The sequence below is a fragment of the Cyclopterus lumpus genome, chromosome 21 (assembly GCF_009769545.1).
Source record: "Cyclopterus lumpus isolate fCycLum1 chromosome 21, fCycLum1.pri, whole genome shotgun sequence".
Classification (NCBI taxonomy): domain Eukaryota; kingdom Metazoa; phylum Chordata; class Actinopteri; order Perciformes; family Cyclopteridae; genus Cyclopterus; species Cyclopterus lumpus.
In genome coordinates, this window is record NC_046986.1 from 27,890 (window position 1) to 41,198 (window position 13,309).

Below are 13,309 nucleotides of genomic sequence, written 5' to 3' on the forward strand. Positions count from 1 at the left end.
CTTCAACGGTTTCTACTTCTAAACCGTCTACCTGTCTCTTGGACCCCATCCCAACAAGGCTGCTTAAAGATATGTTGCCTTTAATTGGCACCTCTCTGCTGGATATTGTTAATGTGTCTTTGCTAACAGGCCATGTACCACATTCCTTCAAAGTAGCTGTAATTAAACCTCTCCTGAAGAAGCCCACTCTTAATCCAGAGGTGTTGGCTAACTACAGACCGATCTCTAACCTTCCCTTCCTCTCTAAGATCCTTGAGAAAGTAGTCGCAAATCAGTTGTGTGACTTTCTACATCAGAATAGTTTATTTGTGGAGGTTCAGTCAGGATTTAGAAAACACCACAGCACAGAGACAGCACTGGTGAAAATTACAAATGACCTCCTAATGCATCAGATAAAGGACTCATCTCTGTACTGGTCTTGTTAGACCTTAGTGCTGATAAAGGACTCATCTCTGTACTGGTCTTGTTAGACCTTAGTGCTGATAAAGGACTCATCTCTGTACTGGTCTTGTTAGACCTTAGTGCTGTGTTCGACACCATTGACCATGACATCCTATTACAGAGACTGGATCAGTCGATTGGCATTTCAGGTACCGCACTAAGTTGGTTTAAATCCTATTTATCAGATAGATCTCAATTTGTATTTGTAAACGATGAAGCCTCAATGACCACCAACGTTAATCACGGAGTTCCACAAGGTTCTGTGCTTGGACCAATTTTATTTACCTTATATATGCTTCCTTTGGGCAATATTATCAGGAAACACTCCATAAACTTTCATTGTTATGCAGATGATATTCAATTATATCTATCGATCAAACCAGAAAAGACCAACCAGCTCGCTAAAATTCAAGCGTGTCTTAAAGACATTCCTGATGTTAAACTCAGACAAAACTGAAGTTATTTTACTAGGCCCTGAACACCTCAGAGATCAATTATCTGGTGATGTGGTTTCTGTAGCTGGCATTGCCCTGGCATCCAACACCACTGTAAAGAATCTCCGCGTTATCTTTGATCAGGACTTGTCCTTTGACTCCACGTGAAGCAAATCTCAAGGACTACATTTTTTCATCTACGTAACATTTCAAAAATCAGGCACATCTTGTCTCAAAAAGATGCAGAAAAGCTGGTTCACGCGTTTGTTACTTCCAGATTAGATTACTGCAACTCCTTATTATCAGGCTGCTCTAATAAGTCTCTTAAATCCCTCCAGTTGATCCAGAATGCTGCAGCTCGTGTACTCACAAAAACTAAGAAAAGAGATCACATGACTCCTGTATTAGCTGCTCTGCACTGGCTCCCTGTAAAATAAAGAATCGCATTTAAAATTCTTCTCCTCACCTAAAAGTCTTGATTGGTGATGCACCATCATATCTTAAGGGCCTTGTAGTACCATATTGCCCCACTAGAGAGCTGCGCTCACTAAATGCGGGGCTACTTGTGGTTCCTAGAGTCCTACAAAAAAGGAGAGCCTTCAGTTATCAAGCTCTCTTTTATGGAACCAGCTTCCACTTTCAGTCCAGGAGGCAGACACAGTCACCTCATTTAAGAATAGACTTAAGACTTTCCTCTTTAATAGTGCTTATAGTTAGGGCTGAATCTGGTTTGCTCTGGTCCAGCCCCTAGATATGCTGCTATAGGCTTATTGGCTGCTGGGGGATGTTTTAGGATACACTGAGCACCTCTCTCCTCTTCTCTCTCTCCTTATGGATGAATTTACATCTCTCCATTGCACCTTACTAACTCTACTTCTTCCCCGGAGTCTTTGTGACTTCACGTCTCATAGGGTCCATTGGACCTGGCTGTGTCTGAAGCTGGTCCTGGGTCCTTGCCCCTGCTTCCTGCATTCAGCCTCTGGCCTAGACCTGGCCTCCTTCCCAATGGCCCTGCTTCTCTGTCCCTACTGCCTCAAAGGCCGACCTCATTGGTCTGGCCTCTTTCGTGATGCCTCCTGCCTGGTGGGCCAGCCTCCTGCCTCCTACCATGGCCCTTCTCCTCTCTTTCTGTTTCATGGATTGTGGAGGTCTGGATCGTGGTCCATGCCTACTACTAATTATTCATACATTCTGTCATATTCATTGAATGTGTTGTAACTCTGTAATGCTGTTCATTCTGTTCCTCCTCTGTTGCTCTCCTGAAGGTTTCTTACCTTTTTTTCCCCATAAAAAAGTTTTTTTTCTATTTTTTGGGGAGTTTTTCCTGATCCGATGTGAGGTCAAAGGTCAGGGATGTCGTATGTGTACAGATTGTAAAGCCCTCTTTGTAATTTGTGATTTTGGGCTATACAAAATAAACCAAATTGAATTGAATTGAATAAAAATGATATATTTTCACCTTTTTCAAAAGGATGGCAGTATTTTTACAGGAATTTTGAAAGATTAGCCAGGCAAAACATTTTGCTAAACTATTTAGATCAGACATAGAAAAAAATGTTATGCCCTCACTTTCCTCTCATGATTTCCGTAGCCTTTGGTAAAATACATTTAACAGAAACACAACATCTGTGATTTGATTTTCTGCTTCTCATTCTCTCGTTCATCATTTCATACACGATCGCACGATCGTTTATCTTTATTATTTCACTGCTTTTCCGGTTGGAAAACTTTGGGAGTGAAGAGTCTCTCTGCAGGGTTGTTTCTCTGGGCTGATTTCAGAGCAGCTGCTTGTGATTTGACAAAGTCCTCCTCTTCCTCCCTCTCCTCCTCCTCCTGCTCCTCCGCACACGGCTGTGTTATTCTAAATCTAGAATTCTTCTATCTAACCCGGACCGACCCCCAGACCACAGGCCTGTCCTCTCTGTTGGGTGTGGACCTCAAAGGGATAGTTAGTGTGGTTGTGTGAGGTACTTTTCTTTAGTCTGTGTATTACTACAGAACCAGCACAGTAGCACAGCAACGTACTGCTAAAATAATCAATATCTGTTGAAGAGAACACTGTATTTAGATTACCACCTCTTTGACTTTCTGGAACTGAAGCTGTCATCTCTGCTCTCTTCAAACACACCAGACTCCACTCATAAAAGCAGTGATTTTACCTCACAGTGGAGCTGCTGCCTCCATCGGTTAGTTTGTTGGTGTTTATGTAACTTTGGTGTTTTAAAGTTAGTTTGTTGGTGTTTATGTGTAACTTTGGTGTTTTAAAGTTAGTTTATTGGTGTTTATGTGTAACGTTGGTGTTTTAAAGTTAGTTTGTTGGTGTTTATGTGTAACGTTGGTGGTTTGAAGACACACAATAAAACAATCTAACCAATCCACAACTCCGGTGTGAATACTAGTGTTTTGGTCAAAGAAGTCAATAACTCATAATTAAAGTTTAATTAACTATCAATTTACATTTTTTATTTTATTTTTATTATAAAGTGTTAGAATCCAAAAAGGATAAAACAAAAAAGATATACAGCAGAGAACTAAAGTTAGTTTGTAGAATGTTCAAGCATGTCTCGTATGATATTATTCAGATAAACATCACAAGTGTAGAAACCAATCAGAAACAATCAAACTGGATTGATAATGAAAAGGCTTCAGTTACACCATTAGAGATCACAGTGATCATCATCATCATCATCATCTTGCTCTAATCAAACCACTTATCTCCTCCTTTCAGGTTTCAGACAGCTGTGTGACATATAAAAGCTCTCCTCTAAACGGCGTTTGATTTCTGGAAAGTCATCACAGCTGGGATGACTGTAAATGCTTTAATGAACGAGCTAAAAAGGGTGAATCCCTATCAGGTTGCAGCGAGCAAGAGAGAGAGAGAGAGAGAGAGAGAGAGAGAGAGCGAGAGAGAGAGAGAGAGAGATACCTGTTCCCTGATCTCCTTCATCTTCTCCGCTTTCTTCAGCTTGGTGGCGTATTCTTGAACTTCCTTGAGTCCCATGTCTGTGCACAGCCTCACCAGAAAACGCAGGCCTGGGCAGACGGACGGACGGACGGACACACACACACACACACACACACACACACACACACACACACACACACACACACACACACACACACACACACACACAAGTGATCAGTGAGCCCATCATCTGCTGCCGGTCCACGGTTCTGTTCAAAGCTGCATAAGGAACGGGATGAATTACACTCCATGTTTTCTGGAAACTTGCGGTGAATGTCTTTATACGTTTCCAGAGCTCTCTGGTAGTTTCCTGTGAAGAAAGAAAAGAGAAAAAGGAACTTAAAGTTTACAATTTTAACCGAGCTGAGTTTCCAGGTCACTCACAGCGGAGTTGATCGTTCTGGAACTGTGAAGCATAACTGCTGTTCATCTTTTCAGCATTGACCTCCTCAAAGTCAGCGAAGACACAACTCAACTTTACTAGAGCAGAATAAACCGTCATCAGATACATGACTTTAATTTTCTTTCATCTGGTGTTCAGTATAAAATGGACGGAGAACAGGCGTGAACACGGTATTTGACAAATGGACCTTTTTGAGAATACAAAAAGGTTTTCTTGCAAAATAGGAGGTTTTCTATTACTTTTCCTGGATAACTTAGAAGATGGGAGGTTTTGCACTTATGCCACCGATATGCCATAAAAAAAAAAACAGCCTGCTCTCACCACTTCTTCTGTAGCAGCTCGCCACCATGAGCTGCCACTTCACCTGAGTGGGTCTGAAACACAAGAAGAAGCACACGGCGTCAGTGAGAATTCAATGCGACGACTTTTCTATATAAGAAGAGAGAATGCTAAAAAAGTATGAATTCTGAATTTGTCTGGAAGGCGAAACGACTTCCAGATAAGAACAAGCGTCCTGGTTGATGAAAGAAGATATAAATCAAAACAAGATGGAAAAAGACACAAATCACTTCATCATGTCAGAAAAGTGTAGAAATACCAGAATTTAACCGCCACCTTAAAGAGTTTTTAAACTCCAGACGGTTAGGCTACTAAACAGCAAACACTCAAATTATCATTATTGTTGTTGTCTCTTATTGAATATATTCAACTGACAGATGCATTTCATCGCATTTGACTGTACAACTCAACCTTTTAATGTAGTTTATTAAGATGTATTAGTTAATTGTTAACAGCACATTTCAATATTGTACAAAACAGAAACAAAATGTCTGTTTTCTGGATTTAAAAGAAGTGAGAGTTGCAGTTTTCTGGCAGTTTGTTCTAGATTTATGGAGCAGAAATACTGAACATTGCTTCTTTATGATTCATTTTGAAGAAAGCAGACCTGAACCGGAAGACCAGAGCGGTCTGGTTGTGTGTTTTGGCGTTAAATATGTGTGTACTTGAAATATTTCTGAAGATGAACTTGACTTTACCCAAAAAATACTCAGGGATATTATATTTATTTATTTTATTTGGATCTGAACTGCCAGTTGCTGCAATTATCATACATGTTGCACAGATCTAGTATGGTTTGTTCCCGTCACCTTCTAAATGATGACTGGTGGCTACTTACTGAATGAGCGTGGCTCTTTCAAAGTACTGGATGGCCTTCTCGCAGAACTGCGTCTCGATGTAGTAAGCCCCGAGCCACTCGATCACGTCGATGTTTGAGGGGAAGTACCTGAAGGACTGGACGGCCACACAACCAGCAGAGCATTCAGACGCCTTTTTCACACACAGTTCTCGGTCAATTATAAAAAGATAATAAACCTTTGAGGCACCACGAGGGATTTCTACCCATTTTCACACAATGCCCTGGCAATGCTGGGATAGATTGCACAAGAGGACAGCGCTGATGCAGCACTTATGGATGCCAACCGCTATGAAACCCAACAGAAGAAGAGGGAGATGGAGCCAGGCGGGACTGTCCTATCAAGAACACGTTGGTCAAGGAGACGTTTTTGTCACGTGCTGTTGTTCTTGTAACATAATAATGATTTATTCTTTGTTAAATTATCAAATCACCCGCAAACATTTTGCTAAACCATAAAAAAAAGTTAACAGATTCAAATGTGGAGTCTTGTGATTCACACATGAGACAATAAAGAGATGTCCCGTCCTTTTCTGGTGTCCCCATGGGACCTTGTTTCAGGAAAAAGCTGTACAATAGCCAATGCCAAAAGATCCTGTTAATAAATGTCAATTTAAAAGATAATGTTGCAAATATAGAAAGTCTCATCTTGCATAGATTTGTCATAGTACTATTGAGTTCTGTGTGAAATATACGTCACCAACATGGCCGTTAGCTCGGCCAGCTAGCTCTCTTAGCTATGTTCCAAATGTAACGTTACGTTAGCTCTCTATTGTACTACATATTCTGGTACCTCGTAGTAGTACTGGAAAGCCTGGGACTTGTCTCCCTCGCCATCGTAGAGCTCTCCCAGTTTGGCCAGGGCCCGGGGGTCTGTGTGGGTGACACTCAAGACCTGTATCAACCACTCGATGGCCTGTTGGGGTTCCTCCAAAAGCTCATACATGTGGCCAGTGAGTCAAGGACAGGTTTGAACCCCTCAATGAACAGAAACATCCACATATGTTCAACAGTTTGAAGCAAATACAGACAAACAGTAACACATCTCCTGGTCAGTAGGATACAGGTTGGCCAGCTGGTACATGACCTGGGCACTGTTCCTCAGAATGGCATGGAGCTTCAGGAAGCAGTCCAGAGCTTCCTCCAGATGATTCAGTCCTTTGTAGGTTAGACCTGGGACAAGTGGACAGAAGCTGTCACTCGAGTACGACAATGACACGGTGGAAAGTTTCTTTGACACTTGCGTGTCAAATGTTCCTCCATTACATTGCATTACATGACACAAAGTGGCTTTGAAGAGATCAATAACAGCAACATAAAGTGCTGAAAATATATTGAATATAGCATACGCTCCAGTGCTGGTACTCCTCATACAACCCCATTTAAAATAAATATATCCAAACTATCCCGTCGAGGTCACTATACTATACTGCCGTGTTACCCAGGTTGTAGAGGGCCTCGGTGAAGGAGGAGTCATTTCTCAGGGCCTCCTTGTACAACTCTCCAGCCTTCTCATAGTCCTGCTTGACGAACATCGTGTTGGCTTTGTTGATAATCGCTGCCGGGTTGTAGCGATCAGCGGTCATGGCAAGGTCGGCGTATCGGTCGGCCTGGTCGTAGTCCTTCTCCTGCAACAGGGGAAAGATGAGAGGGGAAACTGGACAGCAAACATACACTGTCTGAAGTGTCCTTGAGCACAAACGTATTTAATCTAATTCTAATTAAAATGAATCGTCATGAGAGGATCTCACCAGGAAATAGAGGAAGGAGAGGTTGGTGGCTGCAGCACTCTTCACTCTGCTGTCCTTCTTCTCAAACGTCTTCAGAGTCTCCACCGCCTGATAACACACCATGAAAGGCTGTCAGGGTCAAGTTGAGCAGTAATACTGTGAGAGCTTCAGTGCAAGCCGCCTCCCCCAGGATGTAAAACACCTCCACACATAAAAGATTAAGTCATTGCGTCAAATCTGGTGTTCAGTGTGATTCACGCAGAGTACTTTTAATAAATACTATATAAAACTGAACAAGGAATTACAATTTAAAGAGTTTAATGATTGCAGGATACTTATTGGATTTTTAAAAATAAAGCTCTTTCATTGGCCGTTATGCCACTGTAAATGCATTATATACTGGGGGGAGGTTTTCCACCAGTAATAAGGTAATAAGTCTCGACAACCACCAGCTACACTACAGCTGCACCGATGCTGCAGGCTGCACCACCACCAAGAGCAGAAAAAGCACCACACGCATGCATCGGATGTATATGAAGCTGCAAAGTGTTTATTTAAAAGAAATTATAGAAAATATGCAAAACAACAACTCGTGGAATTTTTATAGACATTGTTTTGTAAAAAGTCAGCTTTTACCCCCTTTATGACAATTGTTATGCTGTAATATTTCTGTAGAAATCTACATTTATATTTATTTACATGAAAGCACGGTGACAACGGTCATGAAAAATAACATTATAATTAAAATGACTCATTATGAAACAAAGCAACATAAAATGTTTTGATCAAATAAAACCAGACAGAAAAAGGGCATTTTTTAAATAAAGTGCATGAAACGAAATTAAAATGATATTCAGTTATTATGAAAATATTGTGATATAATGATGAAATAAAATGTTAGAATAATATAGTTTAGTATTCATAGTTTCTTGAATTATCTCAGAAATTGCTGGTTCATTTATATATTTTACACAATTATTGATATGATTGATATGTCTTTTGTATTTGCTTAATTTTTTTAATTGTGGCGTTCCACAGAGCAAAATGTAGTGAAAGAAAGTTGTCTGCTGTAGTTTAATATAGCTGGAAAAAAAGCAAAGTTCCTCTTGTTAAAGAACCAGTCAATTATATATTTCCTCTCTGCACCATCTCCAGTGCCAATATAACCAATATTTGCAAAAAGCAGCAACATGTCAGGGAGGAAAAAGAACAACAAAATCTGATCCTGAGTATGGAAACAGGAGGAAACATACCTCAACCTGAGGCATGCAGAAGGGGAGGAAACGGAGGCAATGAGAACGAGTGAGATGCTTCATGACACAGCATAACAGCAGAAAACTGACAAATGTTCATTAATTAATTGATTATGCCAATAACCGTACCGTGACGCAATGTTGTGATAATAAAAAGATGGAAGAAAATTAAACAAAAAGGTCGATAAAGACCGGATTATCCACATTTTAGGGATGTAAAAATGGTGTCATTTTAAATGTTTTCCAGTTTTTAATTCATCTGTTGAATTGTTTATTACACCTAAAATGAAAGTGCAAAATGCATGCTTTCATACCACTTTTGTTTATATTATCTGTTTTCTTTTTTTTCTAATGTACAGCACTTTGAGCTACATACTATGAATGAAATGTGCTATTTAAATAAAGATTAATAATATTATTATTACTTTAACAATGTATAAACGTAATTGCTACTCTGACACGTCTTCTTTCCAGGTTCAGAAACATAACACAATTATACGACAGTGACAATAATAAAAAAATTAATGTGCATGATATTATATATAATGGATCTTTTGATTCTACTCTCAAATAGAAAATCAACAACAAGCGCAAACTAACGTAGCTTTATTATTATTATTAAAGGATGAGCCCTTTAACCCCTCTGAGACCAGCAGTCACCTGGTTGAAGTCCTTCTGTCTGAGGTAGGTGATGGCTTTGTTTATCTCCAGATCGTTGGCGAGCTCGACATAATGAGAACTCTTCACCATGTCCACACACCTAAAAACAAACAACAACAACAACACACGAGCGGTGTTGCGTTTAATGCATCGTGTCACATTGTTTGATGCTTGCTGTAAAAACATGAAGATAAACCTGGAGCATGTATGTGCTTTATCCGATCCATGTAATACTTTGACTGTAGTACAATATCAGATCTTTATTTCATATGATCGTCGTGGCCAAAATAAATAAATTCATCTTTAACATTGTTCATTTTCTTTTTTTGGCAAATCAATTACACTCAAAATACAAATGTAGGGAGCTGGAGAGAGTCTATGTTATGTGACCACAACTGTATGAATATTATATATAAAAAGACATGAGAGGCACTGGATTATTTAAACTTAATGCGCCTTAATGTTCATTATGCATTTCTGTTTGTTTTTGTTCTTATTTTACATTCTGAAGCACCTTGAGCTGCATTTTATGTATGAAAAGTGTTATATAAATAAAATGTATTGTTATTATTATTCATTATTGACAGGTGACTCAGCAGCTTTTAGTGGTTATACTTAGTTTCTTCAAATAAATACTTATAAGCGTTAAATCAGTCGAGGGTAGTAACGCTAAGTCCCATTTACTTTGTTAACGGCTCTTTTGTACTAACAATAAATATTACTTCTCACAGCGGGATAGTTCGGACTCTTAATCAAGTATTTTGGTGATAAAAAAAACTTGAATTCAGCTGAGCTCACAAGACATCGGTTGTCCACAGCGAGACTCCGCCTCCTAGCCAATCAGAACACTGCAGACAGGAAAGAGGCTCATGCTCGTTTGTCTACTTGAGTCAATGTAAATATAATATTACAATACTTCACTGTTTCTATTTATTCTGCCCACCCACACTGCAGGAAATTCCTGAAGCGATGACAAAACCTGCTCGGCTAGTTTCAAATAAATAAAAACAAGGGTGTGGAGCGCAGATGTGGAGAAAGAGGAGAAGCAGGAGCGAGAGAGGATGAGGGGGTTAGAAACGCCCACACAGGAGGAGCCCAGTCCAAAATCTGAAATCTGATAAGGGAATCAAGGGGAAACACTGGAAGACATCCAATGACAAGCCCTCGTTTTGGATTTTCAGTCCCAAATTATTTCTATTGAGCGGTTCTCTCTAATCTAATTAGTTTCCAGCTTGAACGACCGTGTTTTTGAGCCGGAGTCCTCTTGTACGTTACCTGCTGTTGAGAAAACTAAAAACAACAAACCAGTCGAATCCGGTCACAAAGGAAGTCTCGATGGCTGGAGCGATGAGCTTAGCCGCCGTCATGATGTACTTCTCAGCCAGGACTTTTCTATGTGGAGAACATGCAACAACAACAACAACAACAACATGAGGCTTGTGAGGACAATACAGTGATGGTGCTGAAGTGATTATCTTACAGATCTCTCTCCATCTGGTGGAGTTTGTCGTTCTTGATGGCCTCGATGACCATCTCGGAGTCGGTGTCATCCTGAGAGACAGGACGAGGTTTCATTAGGAGGGAACATTCATCCCAACGCTTTCTTTGGAGTATTAGTATTCTGAATAAAGTCAGCTGTGAGTCGGCAGATTTCCCTGGAGTCATGGAAAGAGTATCATCTTCTTTAGTTAATAAGCACCGGCATTTTCAGCCACGATGAAGGCTATTTATTTTTATTTTTAGTACAAATCCAAAATAATCATTTTGTGATTTTGGGAATAAATAAGTTCAGAGAAATGCACAGATGACTGACTATATTATAAATATTAGGACGTAACCACCCTACAAAAGGCAAACACAATCCTCTATTTAAATGAAGTAATAATAATAATCAACTTTACTTATATAGCACCTTTCTAAACACTTTACAATAAAACAACACATTCTAAAACACAAAGAGAATGAAAAGTCAAGAGTAAAACACATAAAAACAGAAAGTAAAAGGAATTGAAATGTTGTGAAACACAAATAAAATCACAGAAATGTGATTGAAAAGATCTCCTTAGTTTTTTTTAAAATCAAATCAACTTTATTGAATAAATATAACTCGTCGGCTGCATTGTGTGCTGCGAGCGGGAGAGCAAACTGTTTTTGAAAAGGCTAAACACCAAATAATAAATCAAATTAAATCTGGACTTAATGTAAATGTTTGGATCACGCAGCCACAGCCGGCATTAAGTCTAAAAACAGTATAATTTTCATCATATTAGCCAAGCCCGATCTTTATCTGCAACTGTGCAGAAATATCAGCTGGAAACACAATAAATAGACATGCAAAAAGAAGAAACGGCTCATTTAGAACTTGAATGTCATCATTATGGATGAAACTTGAATAATCACTCATCAGCGTGACTCACATGAGACGGGAGGTACTTGTCTTCGTCGTCGACGCCCAGAGGAACGGAGATGAGCTTCTGGAAGGCCTTCTTCATCCTCTCACGGTCCCCGATGGCGTAGTAGCACAGGATGAGGTTGAAGCCCGTCTTGATGTTGGGGCTCTCGCTCATGATGTGCTCGAAGGACGTGATGGCATCCGAGTACTGGCCCATGCGGACGAAGACCACGCCGATGTTCTGCATGATCTTGATCCTCATCTCCTTGTGAGCGTTGGAGATCTGATCCAGAGCCATCCGGTAGAACTTGATGGCCTTCGGGTAGCTCTTCTGCTTCACGTAGATGTTGGCCATGTTGACTTTCAGGCGGCCTGGAGGAGAAAAACAAATAATACGATGCAAGAGGCATTTTGGGACGAGTACAATGTGTGAAATGGGAGTTTGTCTTCGAGTCAGCGGATATTTCAACCAGCGGAGGAATAATACAGCCTAATATGTTCATAATTCTCACAAAACACTTCATTCAAATTAAAATAAGCTTTATTGGCACGAATGTTTAGGTTACATTATTGCCAAAGCGAATATAACATAATTTAAATGCACATTCTTGAGTAATTATATTTTACACAAGGATATCTAAATAGATATTAACTAGATAACAAATACACACTTTTGCAGATGTAATCCATCAGAAACATTTACTATTGAGCACCTCTTAATATAATATTGTAGATAGACATAAATATGGCAGTTTCTAAAAGCTATACTATGTGTAGGTCCCCCTCCCGCTCTCTCTTGCTCAGAGTGTCTCATGTAGAGCTATTCCTCTTCCTCCCTTAATGATAACGGTACATGCAACAAGTGTAGTTCATTTGCTGGTTGGAGGCAGTTCTAAGTGGGTTAGATGCACGGCTCCGCACCATCGAAGCTCAGACGTTAGCTACGTTAGTTAGCCCACCCCCTCCCATAGCCAGTGGGGGCCAGCTATGGGAGGGTAACTGTTCGAAGGGGTTTTAAGTCTAAACAGAAGTCCACTGAGCACCACCAACCTCTTCACGTTTCGAACCAGTTTTCCCCACTCAGCGACACACCCGCTGAGAAACCCACTCTGGTTATTGGTAGCTCCATAGTCAGAAACGTGAAGATAGGAAAGCCAGGGACCAAAGTCATATGCATCCCGGGGGCCAGAGCGGGCGACATTGAATCTTGTTTAAAACTGCTGGCTAAAGATGAGCGTAGTTACAGTAAGATTATAATACACGCCGGCGGTAATGACTCCCGACTGCGGCGGTCGGAGGTCACTAAAATTAATGTGGAATCGGTGTGTACTTATGCCAAGACAATGTCGGACACCGTAGTTTTCTCTGGCCCTCTCCCCAATCTGATCAATGATGACATGTATAGCCGCATGTCGTCGTTCAACCGCTGGTTGTCCAGGTGGTGCCCAGCAAACAATGTGGGCTACATAGATAACTGGAAGACTTTCTGGGGAAAGCCTGATCTGATGAGTCGAGACGGCATTCATCCCACTTGGGATGGAACGCGTCTCATTTCTGCAAATTTGACCAAGTTATTATTATATCTTTATTTAAAAGTGACCATGTACAGTTAAAACATAAATGTCACCATTTGATGCACTGTACCAGATTGTAGCTACAGCTAATTTGCATCTGAAGTCCCTTGACAGACATAACAAACATAGAACAATAGCAAACAGTACAAGATTAACAGACTTAATCCATGACCCAGGGTTCAGATCAGGAAGCAGAAGCAGAGTTATAGTCTTCCACCCTTCTCTGCACTTCCATTGGAGCAGTTACCCACCCTTAACCTTA

General features: G+C 40.3%; 1 protein-coding gene across 5 annotated transcripts in view; it reads right to left on the reverse strand.

The window, feature by feature from the left end:
* ift88 (intraflagellar transport 88 homolog) overlaps positions 1–13,309 on the reverse strand; it is a 36,936-nt gene that overhangs the window by 10,266 nt on the left and 13,361 nt on the right. For 3 of the 5 annotated variants that reach the window (XR_004611776.1, XM_034561238.1, XM_034561240.1), the window contains exons 10-21: positions 11,499–11,845; positions 10,562–10,632; positions 10,357–10,473; positions 9,082–9,181; positions 7,190–7,276; positions 6,880–7,066; positions 6,503–6,611; positions 6,232–6,382; positions 5,421–5,536; positions 4,565–4,617; positions 4,085–4,150; positions 3,802–3,908 (exon numbers count right to left, since the gene is read on the reverse strand). Coding sequence is in view for 4 of the 5 variants with exons in the window: in XM_034561238.1 (XP_034417129.1) it covers positions 3,802–3,908; positions 4,085–4,150; positions 4,565–4,617; positions 5,421–5,536; positions 6,232–6,382; positions 6,503–6,611; positions 6,880–7,066; positions 7,190–7,276; positions 9,082–9,181; positions 10,357–10,473; positions 10,562–10,632; positions 11,499–11,845 (1,511 nt within the window). In the remaining variant the exon portion in view is untranslated. The remainder of the gene's footprint in view (positions 1–3,801; positions 3,909–4,084; positions 4,151–4,564; positions 4,618–5,420; positions 5,537–6,231; positions 6,383–6,502; positions 6,612–6,879; positions 7,067–7,189; positions 7,277–9,081; positions 9,182–10,356; positions 10,474–10,561; positions 10,633–11,498; positions 11,846–13,309) is intronic. The other 2 variants (XM_034561242.1, XM_034561241.1) reach the window with 1 other exon arrangement.